Genomic DNA, 14,924 nt, shown 5'->3' with positions numbered 1-14,924 from the left:
AGGCATGAGGAAACCAATTACCCTGTCACTCTCCCACCCCCAAGGCAGGCGGGAAAACGCAGCACCTGGGGGTGGCCCCCCCAGGCCCGCGGCCTCCTAGACGCGCACTGTCACAGCCGTCCACACCTCCCAACTGCCCGCGCCGCGCCTGGAGCTGCGGAGGGGGCACCGGGAGCGCTCCTGATCCTGCTAGGTCGTAGGGGCTCTAGAAGTTCAAGGACAAACTGACAGCATACCGCACAGCCTTATACTATTTGCCTTAGAAGAGATAAGAAAATTCATCCTAAGCTATTTTGGACTCTTCTGGGCACCGGAGCGCTCTGGAGATTAGGATGGGCCAGGGGTGGGCCCTGCACGCGGCCGCTCAGGACGGTTAGGGGGGTGTGAGGGCGACCGGAGGGGGGCTGGCCAGGGGCAGCTGCCTCCAGAGTGCTCCGCTAAGTCATTACGTTTGCTAAATTCCTCTTCCACCTCCTTTTCCCTGACAGCTCCTTCCTCTCTGTCCTCCCACGGCTTGGGGGTGACCGTCATTTCATCCTGCTAAGTGTCTGCCACAGATGCCCTGGGAAGGAGTCTCCTCTCTCATGGCAGTGGGTACCCGCGTCTCAGAAGGGAGCCCCGAAGACCGGAAGGGCCTCAGGCTCAAAGCGGGCATTTCTGGCTGGGTGAGAGGGAGGCCTCTGACATTACGAAGCACCTATTCCAAGCCAGACCTTTTGTGCACTTTATAGGCTTTAAGGACCTTGCTGAATTCCCGCAGCTCCTCTGGCAAACTGCTGCTTTCACCTCATTTTCAGCGTGAGAAATTGGAGAACTCCAAGCAAGACAGAATGTTCGTTCATACTCTGAGGACCTTCCCTGTTCCAAGAACACAGCTGCGACAGATGAAAATATTCTAAAAACAGCAAGAAAACTTAGCTGTGTTTAAAAATACGATATATTACATATATATCTATCTCGAAGGATCAGAGACTCCAAACGTTACCATTTTGAGGGGCCGAAGGCACAGCCTGCTGAGCTCTGGGTCCAGAAGCACGTGGAGGCAGCTGGGAGCTTAGCCTTCCTGGGTACGGGGACTAAAAGTGCCACCTGAGAGATGGGGCACCACAGCCAGAGCCCCTGAAAATGGGAGCTGGGAAAGGGATTTCCCACCTGGGGAAGGAGGCTGAAAAAAGCAGAGACGGCCTCCCTGCCCGAGCCGGTGATGCTCAGCTCTGGGCATGATCCCGTTGTCACTGCGGACATACTACCCATCACTAACCCAAGACACACGGCTTTGCACTGGCGGGGGCGTGGGGGTGAGGACCCAGGACCTGGGTGGAGGAAACGCAAGACCCCTCGGCAAGGAGAGCTGGCTGGAGGTGGTGGGCAGGCAGACAGACTGACTCCCACTCAAGATGAGCGTACAAACCCAAATTCCAAGACACCCGAGGAAAGCTGACACTGAGAAAGACAGAGGACAAAACCAACAGTTGGGAGATAGTCCCAGCGTTTAGTGAACTAAAGATTCTACCCAGAAAGTATTCCAGAAGAAAGAAAGAAAAGAAAGAAAAGAAAAGAAAAGAAAAGAAAAGAAAAGAAAAGAGAAAAGCAAAGCAAGCAAGCGCGTGTGCTGTTGGGAGCTTCTGGAGGATGGACGGAGGCTCCACAATGTATCCAACAGGATTTCCAGAAGAGGAGACATGCCTTAGCAGGAGAGAATATTCAAGGACAGCATGGCTGAAAATCTCCCGTAACTGAAGACCTTTTATGGATCCTCGGATCAAAAGCCCACATCAGTTGCCAAGAGAGATAAGTTAAAAAAAAAAAAAAATCCACATCTGGAAAACCAGGCGTATGCTCGCTTGTGCCCAGCTCGTTCTGTTACCACGATCCCTGCCCCGTGACCCTCCACAGAGAGAAGCTGCCTGCCAACATCCTCTGTTTCAGCCCCGATCCTGGTACAGTGAAGGGAGCCCCGGGTTTGGGGTTAGGAGACGCGGCTCGAGCCCCCTCTCTGTGACTGCCTCAGAGAACTCACTGAGCCTTGATTTCTTCTCCTAAAATGGGGTCAGAACTACAAGTATGGAAACTTTGTACCAGAACGGACTTGGGGTGGCATCATCACAGCAGACCACGGCTGTGTTTGACTTCCAGCTCTCCCACCAACTAGCCTTGTGCCCGAAGTTACTTCACCTCTCGTGTCTCCGTTTCTCCACCAGTAAAAGGGGATAATCACAGCACCCGCCTATGGGGTTGTGCCAGGATGAAACGGATTGAGATACGTAAAGCGCTTAGCGCAGAGCGGGGCGCGTAGTAAACACTCGGCCTAGAACAGCCATTACTATTACTAGAACCATAGCCTCGCACAAAATGCTCCCCGCACCTACGCTCAGGGTGAGGGACTTCCCACCGAAACCACAGCCTCCGGGCATAGCAGAACCAGGGCCCACTGCCCCCTCTGCACCGCGGAACAGGCAAGCAGGCAGGCCAGCCCCCCCCACCCTCCTCCCTGGCCATCCTTGGTAGGCCCTCCTGGCATTTAGAGAAGGCCCTCCCAGCGACCAGCCACGAATTTCCCCAACTGCAAGCGTGCTCAGACCCGCCCCAGCCCCCCCACCTGTCGCCCCCAGGCGTCCTACCTCTCTCTGCTCACTGCAGATCTTACACAGCCACAGAGGCCGCTTCTGGCCGGGGGAGGCCTCGATCCCGCATTTGGTGCAGACTTTCTACAAGAGAGAGGACACGGGAACGTGAGCCCTTCAGCTGCTTCCTCCTCAGCTGAGGGGCTGAGCAGATCGCCAAGGAACCCTCTGGCATCTTCCAAGGGAATGGTGTTTGCCTGAGACCAGCAGGGTACGTGACTCAAAGGGCACAGATCACCTAAAATCCGTAGCTGGCTTTGGGGCACAACGGACGCACCCATCCGTGGATCGCCACGATATAACCCCCATTACGTTCTGTTAGGGTCACAGAAAAAAAGAAGCTGGTTCACATTCACAGCTGCACCATTTTCCACAGCAAAGAACTGGAAACAACCCAAACGCCCGATACCAGAAGAAGATCCAGGCAGACAGAACAGAACATGATGTAGCCTTGACTTAGCAGATTGTGTCGATACCTGGTAACGTGGGCAGGACACGATATTACTCAACAAAGAACACACACGCTTGTATATAACGGCACAAAAAGCTCACATGCGTGCCTGACTAGGTGAGAAGATGATCTAGCGAGAAACACCAGTGATGGCTTTGTGCCACCATCCCGTAGCCCACGGAATGATTCTGGGAACCCTACGGTGTAAGTATGAGGCCCATTTCACAGGTGAGCAACCCGGGGCTCAGAGCAGTTGGAAAATTTGCCCAAGTTCACGCAGCAGGTAAGTAATGGACTCAGGTCTGACTCTGGAGCCGTTATGTAATTTTCTCGTGATGCCTAAGTAGCCCGAACCCAGTTTCTGCAGTGTTTTTCCTTCTACAGTGTTGCTGAATTCCTGACTTCTGCACCCACATCTCGCTTCTCCGAAATACACAGCAACAAGCGAGGGTGGGCAAGACCCGAGGAAATCCGCAGGGAGGCAGAGGGGGACTTCGTGGGGCTGAGACCTGCTTCTGGCTAACCCAGGCAGGGTACGAGCCAGCGGCCGCGCGTCCTCCGCGGAGAGCTGTCCCACTGGCTGATCCATCCTACCACGTGGAAGCTGTCCGGTCCCTGCCAGGCTGGGGGCTCTCTCCTGCCTCCCGCCGCCCAGGGAAGGTGAGATCTGTAGCATGGTCTTTTCTGCAGGCTGCCAACTGAGCAAGGAGCACATTCTCCTCGGAGAGGGAAATGTCACCGACTTGGCTTCCCAGAGCATGTCGTCACCACCTGATCAGGCGGCTGAGCCCAGCGCCGCAGGAGGCGGGAGCCGGCTCTCGGCAGAAGGAAAGCTCGGATACTGTGCGTGTGTGTGTGTGGGGGGTAGACATTTGCTACCATTCAACACTCAGGTATGAGAAATGTCACTTTTATTTCTCCAAATAAAATGCAACCTGCTTCAAGCTTTCGTCTGTCTGGGCTGGAAGGAAGTCCATCCCAGTCACAGCTGGGGCCCCTTGCCCGCTCTTGTGAAGGCCCTGAGCGTGGGGTGTCTGGGGATGCAGTCCACCTGGGAAGGGGTCAGCGAGTGCTGTCTGGAGTGCTCGCTACTCTGCTCTTCTCTCTCTGGGCTCCCATGGTCCCTCGGAGGGGGAGGAGAACGGCCACTTCTGTACCAGGCCTGGGTTTGGGATGTGTGACAGGCTGGGGATTAGTGTCACCAGGGGCCCGCGGCCTGTCTCCCAGAAGCCCCCAGCTGCCATCCCTGACCTGGTCTGGGGACTCTCCCTACCCCTCTCAACAACCATTCTACCCTGAGGACAGGGGCTCCCATAAGCCCACAAGGTGGATCTCTGAAAAACCCAATGTGGGCCTTTCTTGCTGGAGGTAAAGAGAGAGGAAGGAAGCCCTGAAGCCAGTTGGCTGTTTTCCTTGCTAATTCCCACCATCCTGTATAAATGGTACATGTGTGAAAGTAAGTGTGGCCCTCCCAGCGAGGCGAGATTTTCCTACTGCTTAGCGGGTAGGATGGCGGTTCGCTCTCCAAGCTCACTCTGCCCCTCCCAGTGAGATGAAGGTACGAGGAATAACGAGAGGATAGAGGGCCAGTTACTACCATTTACTGGACAATGGCAGGTGCCACGCACTGAGACCGTGGTGACAAAGTAGGAACGGGGGGTGTCAGGATCTCTATTATAAGGATGAGGAAACTGAGGCTCAGAAGTGTTCAAGACTGCCCGAGGTCCCCCAGCTAGCTGGGGACAGTCAGGATTTAGGAGGCTCCCTTCCTCCAGACCTCAGGAGAGCTAGATAACTCCCTCCCCGGCCCAGGTGCCCCGCTGGTGCCCATGGCTCTCCAGGGAGCTGGTTCGTGTCCCCGGGAGTGTGGCTGATGCCTCTTGAACAGGCAGAGAAGGCAACGCGCGATGACGCTGGGAGAAGGCTTTGCTGGGAATGGGGGAGCAGCCACTCTGCTCATCAGCTGCCCAACGCGGGTTCCGGGAGCCAACCCTTGGAAGTGAGGCTGGGAGTGTGGGCAGGCACATGCCCTCGATAAATATCTGGTTGAATGAACATCTGTGCTGCTGGGGGCAATGCAAGAAACTAGGAGAGAGCGCGGAACAGCTGTGTTGTCTTCTCCCCACCGACCACGGGACGCAGACCCGCCCAGCCTGGGGACAGGAGTGGCACGGATCAGTCGCCCTCCAGAGGCTGGGTCAAAGGCTGTTGGTCAATTCCCAGTCTGGAGGGCAGGACATTTGCATGTCCCAAATGTCCCCTCTGCCTCTTGTCCTGTGGGGGATAGGATAGCACAGCAGGCCACCTGCCCCAGCCCATGCACAAGCCTGTTTTCAGGCTACCAGCCATCACTGGCGGAGCCCCCAGTTCTCGCCACCTCTCTGTCGTCTTCATGGGCCTACAGTGTCTCTGCTTGGGAATCCGAGCCAGCAAAAAGTTAACATGCTCCAGTTCAAATGATACACAATCGCTGCTCTATTAAATCTTGGATCAATAAGAGAATAATGAGCCTTTTCTCCTTATGGGCTTGGTCTTTGCTCCAAGGTTCCAATAAAGAAAATTAGGCAGGTGGCATTTGAAAAAGCCAGGGACAGAGAAGGCAAGTCAGCCATGATATTGACTTGGTGCAAAGGAAACACTGCACCATTATGTCAGGGGCAGTCTCGGGGCCTGGGGTGGTCCCTTATTCCGGGTCTGAGATGGGCTTCCATTGAGCGGAATTGCCCCAGGGGAGTGAGCACCGGCTTCGGGCTTGGCTGTCTCTTGCTTCCTGCAGCCTGGAACTGTGTGGGCGTTAAACAATAGTCTAGCTTCTGCCTCTGAGCAAAAGCGGCAAAGCTCCAGGCCTGCAGCCTGCATGTGCTCTCTCTTCTTCCCCTCCAGGCCCTCCTTTTGCAAATATGTATTCCAGCTCAGAGGGGGTGGCTCAGGGCACAGGACACAGGCTTTGGAGCAGGAAAGCGCCATCTGCATACAGATGCAACCTTGGACTTGTTTCTCTGAGCCTCATTTCTTTGCCTGTAAAATGGCGGTAACAGGCAGACTCCCACTGTTGGGGGGATCGAGGGAGGTGCTTCACGAAAGTGCTTGCACACTGTGTGGTAAAGAACAGCAACAACCGCAGTTCTTTCCCGCACACCTGTCTCAGCGAAGGGTGCCAGCACCCATCCATCACACAGGCCCAAACCCAGAATTATCCTTGGTCCTCACCCTCCCTCACTCCCACCAAACAACCCATCGCCGAGAACTCTGCATCTCACCTGCACTGTCACCCCCCCACCCGCCCCCAGGTCCACACTGCGTTCATCTCCAGTGCCCGGCCTGCGCCGTGGCCTCCCAGCACATCTCCTCACCCCCACTTTGGCCAGCCTCCAGTTGGTTCCCGGCAAAGCAGCAGGAGTGATCTTTTCAAGATGCAAATCTAATCATGTCATTTCTCCTGTCCCTGCCAGCTTAAAAGCCTCCAGAGACTTCCTGTTGTTCTCTGGATGAAGACCACCTGCTTTTACATGGTGTGTCATGCCTGCTCGTCTGCCTCGGTTCATACCCCCCCCCCACCTTGCTGTCCTTGCTCTGAGATCTAGCCATGTTGGCTTGCCTTCAGTCCCTGGTCCTCACTTGCTTCTTCCACCACGGGACCTTTGCATATGCTGCTCCCTCTTTCTGGGATACACTTGGCCACACTCTCTCATCGTTAACCTATGCATCCTTCAGAACTCAGCAAAAAGCACCACTTCTTCAAGGAAGCCTTCCCTGACCTCTTACTCCATTGGAGCTTCCAAGAGGCTCGTGCCTCTTTTCCTCCTCTTGTCCTCTTGCCTTTTTACTCTCATTTCTGCGGTGACTATCACTGCCTCTGCTAGGCTGTCAGAGGCCATGTCTATTTCTGTTCACTTTCCAGTTTCCAGTGACCAGCACAATGAATATTTGTGGAATGAATGAATGAATAAATACAGATACTTTGAGTATCATTGAGAAGGCAAAACATGGTCCTTCCCAGAATGTGCCGGTCTGTCTGGGAGACGGGACACGCAGGGACAGGAAACAGTGTGCTGCACAAGCCGGGGTGCGAGCCCGTCCACACCACGTGATGCTCACCAGCAGGGCAACAGGAGAGCCCGGACGTGGGGCAGTGTCTGAGGTGGTAGGACTGCTGGCCGGTGGGCCTCACACTCAGGGTGTGGGGCGTGAATCCAGGCCGGCCCAGTCACAGAGCAAATGACACCGAGGGTCCGGACGAGGGGTGGGGGCGGGGGTGCGGGATATGTCCCCCACCCTCCACATGACCTCTTCTGCTTGCTTCCCCAGGGCTACATCCTGCAGGCCACCTGTGTGTGCAGACTCACTCCACGGTCAGATCAGGCGCCCTCTTCAACATCCTCATCACCCGGGCCGCTTGGGTTACCCCCCTACTCCCCGAAGCCCCCGCCCTGCAATCCAACACCACCTTCCCACAGAACAGCCAAGAAGCCGAAGTACAAGAAGGTCTGTGAGGCCACATGCACCGAGCTCAAGCATTTTACGCCCAGGCCAGGCCTTCACCTCCTCACTGTGAGCCCCCGGGAGAACCCATGCTCTGTGGGGGTCCCCAAGCCGCTGCGTTAGGAGAAGGGAGGGGGCGCAGGGCCAGCGCGGGCAGGAGTGACACCGCCGGGCACACACACTCCAACACCTCCCAGGAGCAGAGGTCTGGGAGCATTTAGCAAGCGGGAGACGGCCACACAGCCCTCGACAGGCCCGGGGGGCTTCACGGCATCACCAGTCATCACACAGAAAGCCTCGTTTGCGATGCTCAGTCAAGCAGAAAGACGCAAATGCGCCCAAGTGTCCATGCAGGGAGCCGGAAAGTGTAGCTGCGCTGCAGAAATGAATCCTGACAATGGCTCACTAAAACTGCTCGGTTATTCAATTCGGCAAACCTTTGCTACTGGATGCAAGGCTCTGTGCTAGGAAGGACGGGGACGCACGAGGCATGACCCCTTGTCCTCCGTGAGTGTCCCACCGAACGGAGGAGTTTATGAACTGGCAAAACTCATCTAGAAAAGGACTTTCCCGAGAGTTCCGATCGTCCGAGGGTGATTGGTAGGTGAGGCGCCCTCGTGAGGACCCACGCGGCTGCGCCGCCCACGGAGGGGCCAGCCGGCCGACCTGCCCCCGCCCCCAGCCAGGCCCCGCCCGAATGCCTGCCGCACCTGCGCAGAGCCATGGCAGCAGCAAGCCCGCAAGCGCGCCCCTCACGCCACACCTGCTGCCAGCGCGAGAGACCGCGTTTTGGGGAAAGCTATGCAGCAATAAAAATGCTGATGATGGAAATCAAAAAGAGTGAACACAGTCACAGCAAAGCTGTATTCGTACTGAAATGGAGCAACACTCACAATAAATTAAATTTAAAAAGCACGTTCTAAACAGTATGCATAGTGTGATGCCTTACCACATAAATATGTATGAGAGCCTGTATCTATTTAGGAGTCAATATATGCACAGAAAAATATATGGAAGGATGGCGCCCCAAATGTAAATCAAGCTGTGCTAAGTCAAAATCTATTTTCAATGGATAAGCAGAATTCCTATTTAAAGGAAGCCTATGCTAAATGCTTTGGGAAATCACTGGCCCCAAGTTCATTTTTTGACCAGATCTGGATTTTTGTGCGTCCGGATGGGTTCAAGAAGCTGAAAGCATGCACGCAAACAGGCACGAGATAGGACTTCGTGGCTGACTATGGCTCAAACGTAGATCATCAGCTTCATCCCCCAGGCTCTCCCAGATGGTGTCACTGAGTCCCTGACCCCCCAGATCATAGGCTGAGCCCTGCTCACCCTTGGAGACATGAGCCAGGTTTGGAGGGGCTTCACCAGCCCCCACGGGCCAAGAGTGCAGGGGCTGGGGATGGACTTGGCTCCACAGATTCTGTATCTGGAACCTAGGGCCCGCTGCCAAGTGGCTTCGGATCGCTGAGATACCCATGTACATATTACAAACATTTATACACTTTGCTGAGCACCTATGCTACACCAGGCACCAAATTAGGTGTTTTATGTAGAACCTTATTAATTTTCATAATAATCTAGGAGGTGGGTATTATTGTCCTGACTTTATACATGAGGGATCTGAGGCTTAAGGTTAAGGAACTTGGCCACAGGGAGCTGGGATGGGAACCCCATGCTATCTGAGCCCAGATAGTGGCTTCCCAGACAGACACTTATCCAAGCCTTTACCCCCACCCTCACCCCCAAGTGACAGCTGAGCCGACCCCCCCTCCAGAACTGCGGACTAGGTCAAGCCTCAGGTGGGAGATTTCACAGCCAGGCACCGCCTCCTTCCCATTTACCAGGACACAGCCTGGGGACCAGCAGGGTTGGGGGCACACTGACCTCAGCCCTGACCGCCTGCAAGTACCGAGTCACTCGGGCCCAAAGACGTGCAGCCTTAAGAACGCCGGCCACCTGCTGCTCCATATGAGACAGAAGCCAGGACGCAACAGGAGAAGAATCTCAGAAGGAAGTCAGTTCTCTCTGTGCTTCCCACCGTAACGCTGGGCCACGGACACACCGTCTCTCTCCACCCTGGCTGTGGGTGGCAGGTGCATGACCATGCAGGGCCAGCTCTCCCCTCTTCACCCAGGCTTCCGGGAAGCTGCACGGCCAGCTTTAAGCAGGCCCACCCCCGCCCCCAGATGAGCCACTGACATCTGGCCATCAGCCACCCCGGGCCCCCCGACCCCAGGTGCCTCTCCTAATTGAAAGGAAGCACCACCGATTTCAGGACTGGCTTCCAAAACACCTCACTCCAGCCAGTGAGCACTGAGCCCCCAGTAGAGACGGGGGTCGAAAAAGCATCAGAAGCAGGTCTGGATTATTAACATTCATGAGTGCAGGATAAGAAATCGTGCTTGGGTGAGGCTTTGGGTCATCTCTGTGCTCGTGTCCCACCGTGCGCGTCTGACGGGGTCATGGCCTACTTTGGGCAAGACGGAGCTGCCAGGCTGGCAGGGGGAGGGGAGGTGCGCAGATGCTAACTCTTCCTGGTCCTGCCTATCCTCAGTATCACCTCTCAGATCAGAGACTGTGTGTCTGATTTTTGCCTCTTTTCCAGACAAACGAGAAACAGCACGTATAAGAACTTGCCACTCCTCTGAGAACGGTTCGATCAGGGTCCCTAAATACAACCCCCTAAAATCTCCTGGCCCTGGTGTGCACTCAGGGCTCACTTGTCACTGAGCCAACCAGCTGAGGGAGAAGGAATATATGGTGGATGGAGTTCCACCATCAAACTTTACATAAGCTCTGAACACAGTCTGCTTCTCCCCTGCTTGGCTCTGACAAGTCCTGCGACTAGAATCCCTGAGCCCTGATTAGCTCCTTCCAGCCCAGGGGAAGAACTCCTTGCTTCTGCACCTGGCTTGCCAGCCTGGGTTCCTGGAACTGACAGCCCCTGAGCCGTGGCTGAGGACATCTTGTCCCCCAGACTCCCAGCCGCAGGTCCAGCAGGCTCCACCTGAGACCCTGGGGGACGAGGCTCTAGCCAATGGTATCCCAGGAGTGCCATGTCACATAGTGGCCTGCGGCCCTCCAGCTCTGCTCTGTCAGGAGGGAGCGAGGGCAGGGAAAGGCCCAGGTGGTGGAGGGAGCCGGCTTCCATCCATCTTGCTCCCTGCTGCGTGGTTACTTAGAATTACAGCTCATAATAACGACAATAGCCACCGTTTATCGAGCACTCTATTCCATGCCCAGCCCCTTGCTCAGCGCTCCACACACATTATCATCATCACATTCAATCTCGTTTATGTTCGCAACAGCCCTGCGAGGGTGGGTTTATGATCTGAATGTTGTGGATGAGGGATGGGAGGCCCAGAGATGCTGGGTGGTTTGGCCAGTTCGTGTTACAATGAAGTGGCAGAGTCAGGGTGGGGACCCAGGTCCATAATAATAAAAGCAGAAGCTTATATAACACGTAGTACCGTGTGCTGGGCACGGCATGAGCGCTTTACACGGATTATTCATTTAACAACGACAGGCGTGGGGCCAGACAGCTTCGGGAACTTGTCCGGGTCATACAGGGAAGTGGAGAGCTAGCCTGGGATCCCGGTCCCGGTGCTGCCTCTCACCCATGGCCCTCTAGGACCCCCACTCATTAAGAAGGATGCTTCTAGGGCCCAGGAAAGGGACAGACAGACACTGGCCATGCCAGGAGCATGAACACAAGCAACTGAAAGTCCCAAAGCCGGCTCCAGCCTCCCTCAGCCCAGCCATGGCTGCGCCATCACCCTCCGCTTTCCAGAAGCCCAGGCCTCTCACAGACGATTTCTCACTGGGAGGCACATCTGCCACCTGGTAGAAATTTGGCTCAGGTTCTATTAAAGGAACCTGGTTCTCAGAACCACAGCTGAAGAAGAGACTGGATCTTTTTTTTTTTTTTTTTTTTGGTTCTCACATCCAGTATCTTGAAAATGCCCTGCCCCTCAACACCCCCTAAACTCATGGCCACAAGTAAGCCTGGCTCCTCGGGGGCCCCACAAAGCCGCACCTTGGAGGGGGGGATGCTTGATGTGGTCAGCGCTGGCCACGCAAGGAGCCCTTGGCCAGGTCTGCCCAACAGACCCTAGCTCAGAAACGCTATGGCTCCAGGGCAGGTGACCAGGGTGTGGGCCTGACCCCAAGGACACTGAAGTCACAGCCCCACGTTTGGAAGAGTTGAAATCTCCATGGGAAGGCAAGGCAAGAGGCTCCTGTTAAGCCTCCACCATCCCTTTCCCTAGAAGTTGGTGGGCAGAAACGTTAGCTGCAGACCAGGGCTAATGCAGGTCCAGAGCACTCAGGAAACACTTCCCAAGGCCCTGCTACCCCCAGGTCCTGGACCAGGCTGCAAGCCCAGCGAGGCTTCCAGGTGAGGGGCAGAGAGAGAAGACAACATGCACACACACCTGACAGCCTTGCTCCTCAGCGCCTCCCTAACTCTTCAGCCTCTCTGTCTGCTCCCAACACTCTCGGTTCATCCATGCTTCCAAGCTTTTTCCCAGGCTTGCTTCATGCCTAGCAAACTTCTGCGTATCCTTCGGGTACAACGTGCATGTCTCCTCCTCCAAGGCTCCTTCCTTGATTTACCCCCAGCGAAGCACTAGTCTCTCCCTCTGTGCACTTCCACAATGAGTAGACATTTCTAGACTGCTGACTGCCTCATATCGAAATTGTCTCTCCCGTGACTGCCCCCTCTATGATTCCTTGGAGAAAAAGGGCATCATGTACATTCACATGCTCAACTTTGGCAGGTCGCTGGCATGAAGTCGGCTGGGAGAGGAGGGAGGGGCCGAGCGATAAGCACAGAGTGCTGCACGGCTGGGACGCCATGGGTTTTGGGGACAGGAGGGGCACATCGGATCTGGGCTTCAGAAAAAGTGCCTTTGCTGAGCGATTCAGTCACTTTCCTGGTGGATCTATCCTCCATGCTCGCAGCAAAGTTTCTTTTTCCAGAACATTCCAGGAATTCCTATGGAATTCCAACTCCTGGCTGGGTAAGAGAGGTGAGGCAAAGGAAGGACTCCAGGTCATTCTGAGGCTGCTAGCGTGGACAACAGGATGTGTGGTGGTGAAGTCAGCAGGGCGGGGTGAGGGTCAGGCAGGATCGTCGGCTATGGACACGCTGCTATTTGCAGTGTGAGTGGGCTCCCTTGCAAGAGCTGCCCAGTGGTAGTGGATACACAGGACCAGGACTGGGGACGAAGGCCACGCAACAGACAAGGAAGGAGGGCTGAAGCTGGGGAACTTAAGGGCAGGGGAGAGGGCCTGTAGATCAGTGAACTTTCTGTATAGATCTCTGTGCTGTCTGCCGATTTCACCACCCCTGGAAGGTGCTTCAGAAGGGCTGAGGCTTCGCCTGCCTCGTTCCCTGAGGGAGCTCTAGAGCCTGGACGGTGCCCTAGGTTCTCGATAAATGTTTGTTTAGGCTGAAGGGAACTTGAACTCTTGGAGTCTTAGGGATGGAGCTGGTGGAGAGGGAGAGCACAGAAGGGCAAGGGGCTGCCATGGGGGCCAGCACCTGGGGGAGGCAGAAGGGGACCCGGAGCACGACCATGGGGCCTGAAGCTGGACCGCAGCTGCCAGCCATCCAACAAATTCAAGTTGCTTGGCCAAGGAGACCAGGTTGGGAAACAGGAAGGGTTGGGGAGACTGGGGATGGCTGGTCAGGGTCCGCCAGAAGCCAAGTCAGCACCAATCGCCCCCTGGTTCAAGTCAGGAGACCCCACCCATCCCCCCATCCCTGCCCCCACCAACTCAGCTTGGGAGATTCCAGCCCCTAGGGAGCCCCAACTGTCCATGGGGCCAGCACTGCCTTCTCTGACTTTACAAGATTATCGTAACTCTCAAAAGTTCAGTTTATGTGAAAATACCTCTCCCTCCAGTGCTGGGACACAGTAAACATCCCTGAAGCCAAAAAAATACTTTGTTGGAACTGATTTTTTTTTTTTTTAAACTTGAAAAATACAGCAGACTAGACAAACACCCTAGGGCTTCAAAACATTCCAGGAGCTGCCGCACTAATGATCAAGGAGGGGCCCCGGTGACAAGCAGGAACAGAGCGCTAAGGAGAGCGGTGACCGGTCTGGGCCAGGGGGAGCCAGGCCCCACCCTCAGGCTCAGAACCCCCAGCCCGGGTGTTTCATTCATGCTGAAGTCAGCCGCTTGTGAGCAGGGAATGGGCTGAAGGCCTGGATCCCGTGTGGGGGCGGTCAGACTTCACTCCGTAGGCAGCAGGAAGCGGCAGGCTGGCCACACCCGAGCAAGATGACCGAGCAGAGAAGCGGAGAAGGCGCTGGAAAGCGAATGAGACTCTGCTACAGGCAGTCTGGAGCTGGGTGGGGAGGCTCTGCAGGGGCACTGGGTGCTCGGGCCCCTTTCCCCGGAGGGCCCAAGCCACACTCCCGGCCGCACCTGCAAACTCAGCAAGGCAGGGGTGGTTCTAGACAGGCGGGGTCTCTGGCAGCCCTCGGCTTCTCCTCAGCTTCTCCATCTGGCACCTGGGAGAGTCATGCCTCCCACAAAAGGTGGGATGACAAGGGTGAGGAAAGGGTTTGGAAGGGAAGTTACGGAGCCCCCAAGCTGTCTCTGAGAAAGGCCTGGTTCCTTCTCGGTTTGGGAGCCCAGCCTAATGGGAGCCGCAGGAGAGGCAGCTCCCCCCTCTCCCCTCAGCAGGAGACGTGCCCTGTGTCCCCCCCTCCCCTCCCCTCCCCGTGGGGGAACAGAGAACTGGCTAAATCCACCGCGAGTTAAGGTCAGTGAGCAGCAAACGGCTGGGAGGGAAATGTCGTAAAAGGAAAAACAGAGGCCACTGGAGAGCGATGAAGAATCGCAGGCCCTCCGAAGTGTGGCAGCTTGCAGGGCGCAGCCGGAGAGGTAAGGGCCACACCACTGACTGGAAATGTCATTATCTGTTATTTACCACAACACAGGACAAGAGGCAGCACAAAATTACTGTTCCTGGTAACAGCCACTAAACAGATTTGCCAACACTGCTTCCTGCTGTCCACGTTCTCGCAAAGCTACACTGAGCAGACCCAGGAAAGGAGCCGCTGAGCCCGGATGGCAAGGGGCCCAACGGGTGCTAGACAGGTGTCCTCAGGGAAGAGGCCCAACCACGGTCCCCGACACCCCAACCCAAGCCTACAGAGAAGCCTTTGCCCGCTCAGTGAGGCGCTGGCCTCACAGTGACTCTGGTCCACCACTCAACAGCCCCCAGCGACACCCCCCCACATGTCCAGCCACCCAGATACCTCAAGGGTGTGACAAACCAGGGTAAGGCCCCAAGCTTCAGGAGGGGGGGTGCTAGGGTTGGGCACTGCACCCTACGATAGCCG

At 55.8% G+C, this 14,924-nt stretch overlaps 1 protein-coding gene across 1 annotated transcript in view; it reads right to left on the bottom strand.

Annotated features, from left to right (window-relative positions):
- Positions 1-14,924, bottom strand: part of RPH3AL (rabphilin 3A like (without C2 domains)) — a 140,716-nt gene that overhangs the window by 52,964 nt on the left and 72,828 nt on the right. The window contains 1 exon segment of the mRNA XM_040641121.1: positions 2,622-2,708. Within this exon segment, the coding sequence (XP_040497055.1) occupies positions 2,622-2,708 (87 nt within the window).

This window comes from Ursus maritimus, unplaced genomic scaffold, assembly GCF_017311325.1.
Source record: "Ursus maritimus isolate PB19 unplaced genomic scaffold, ASM1731132v1 scaffold_24, whole genome shotgun sequence".
NCBI lineage: Eukaryota > Metazoa > Chordata > Mammalia > Carnivora > Ursidae > Ursus > Ursus maritimus.
The sequence above is the reverse complement of the archived record's forward strand: the minus strand, read 5'-3'. Positions and strand labels throughout refer to the sequence as shown.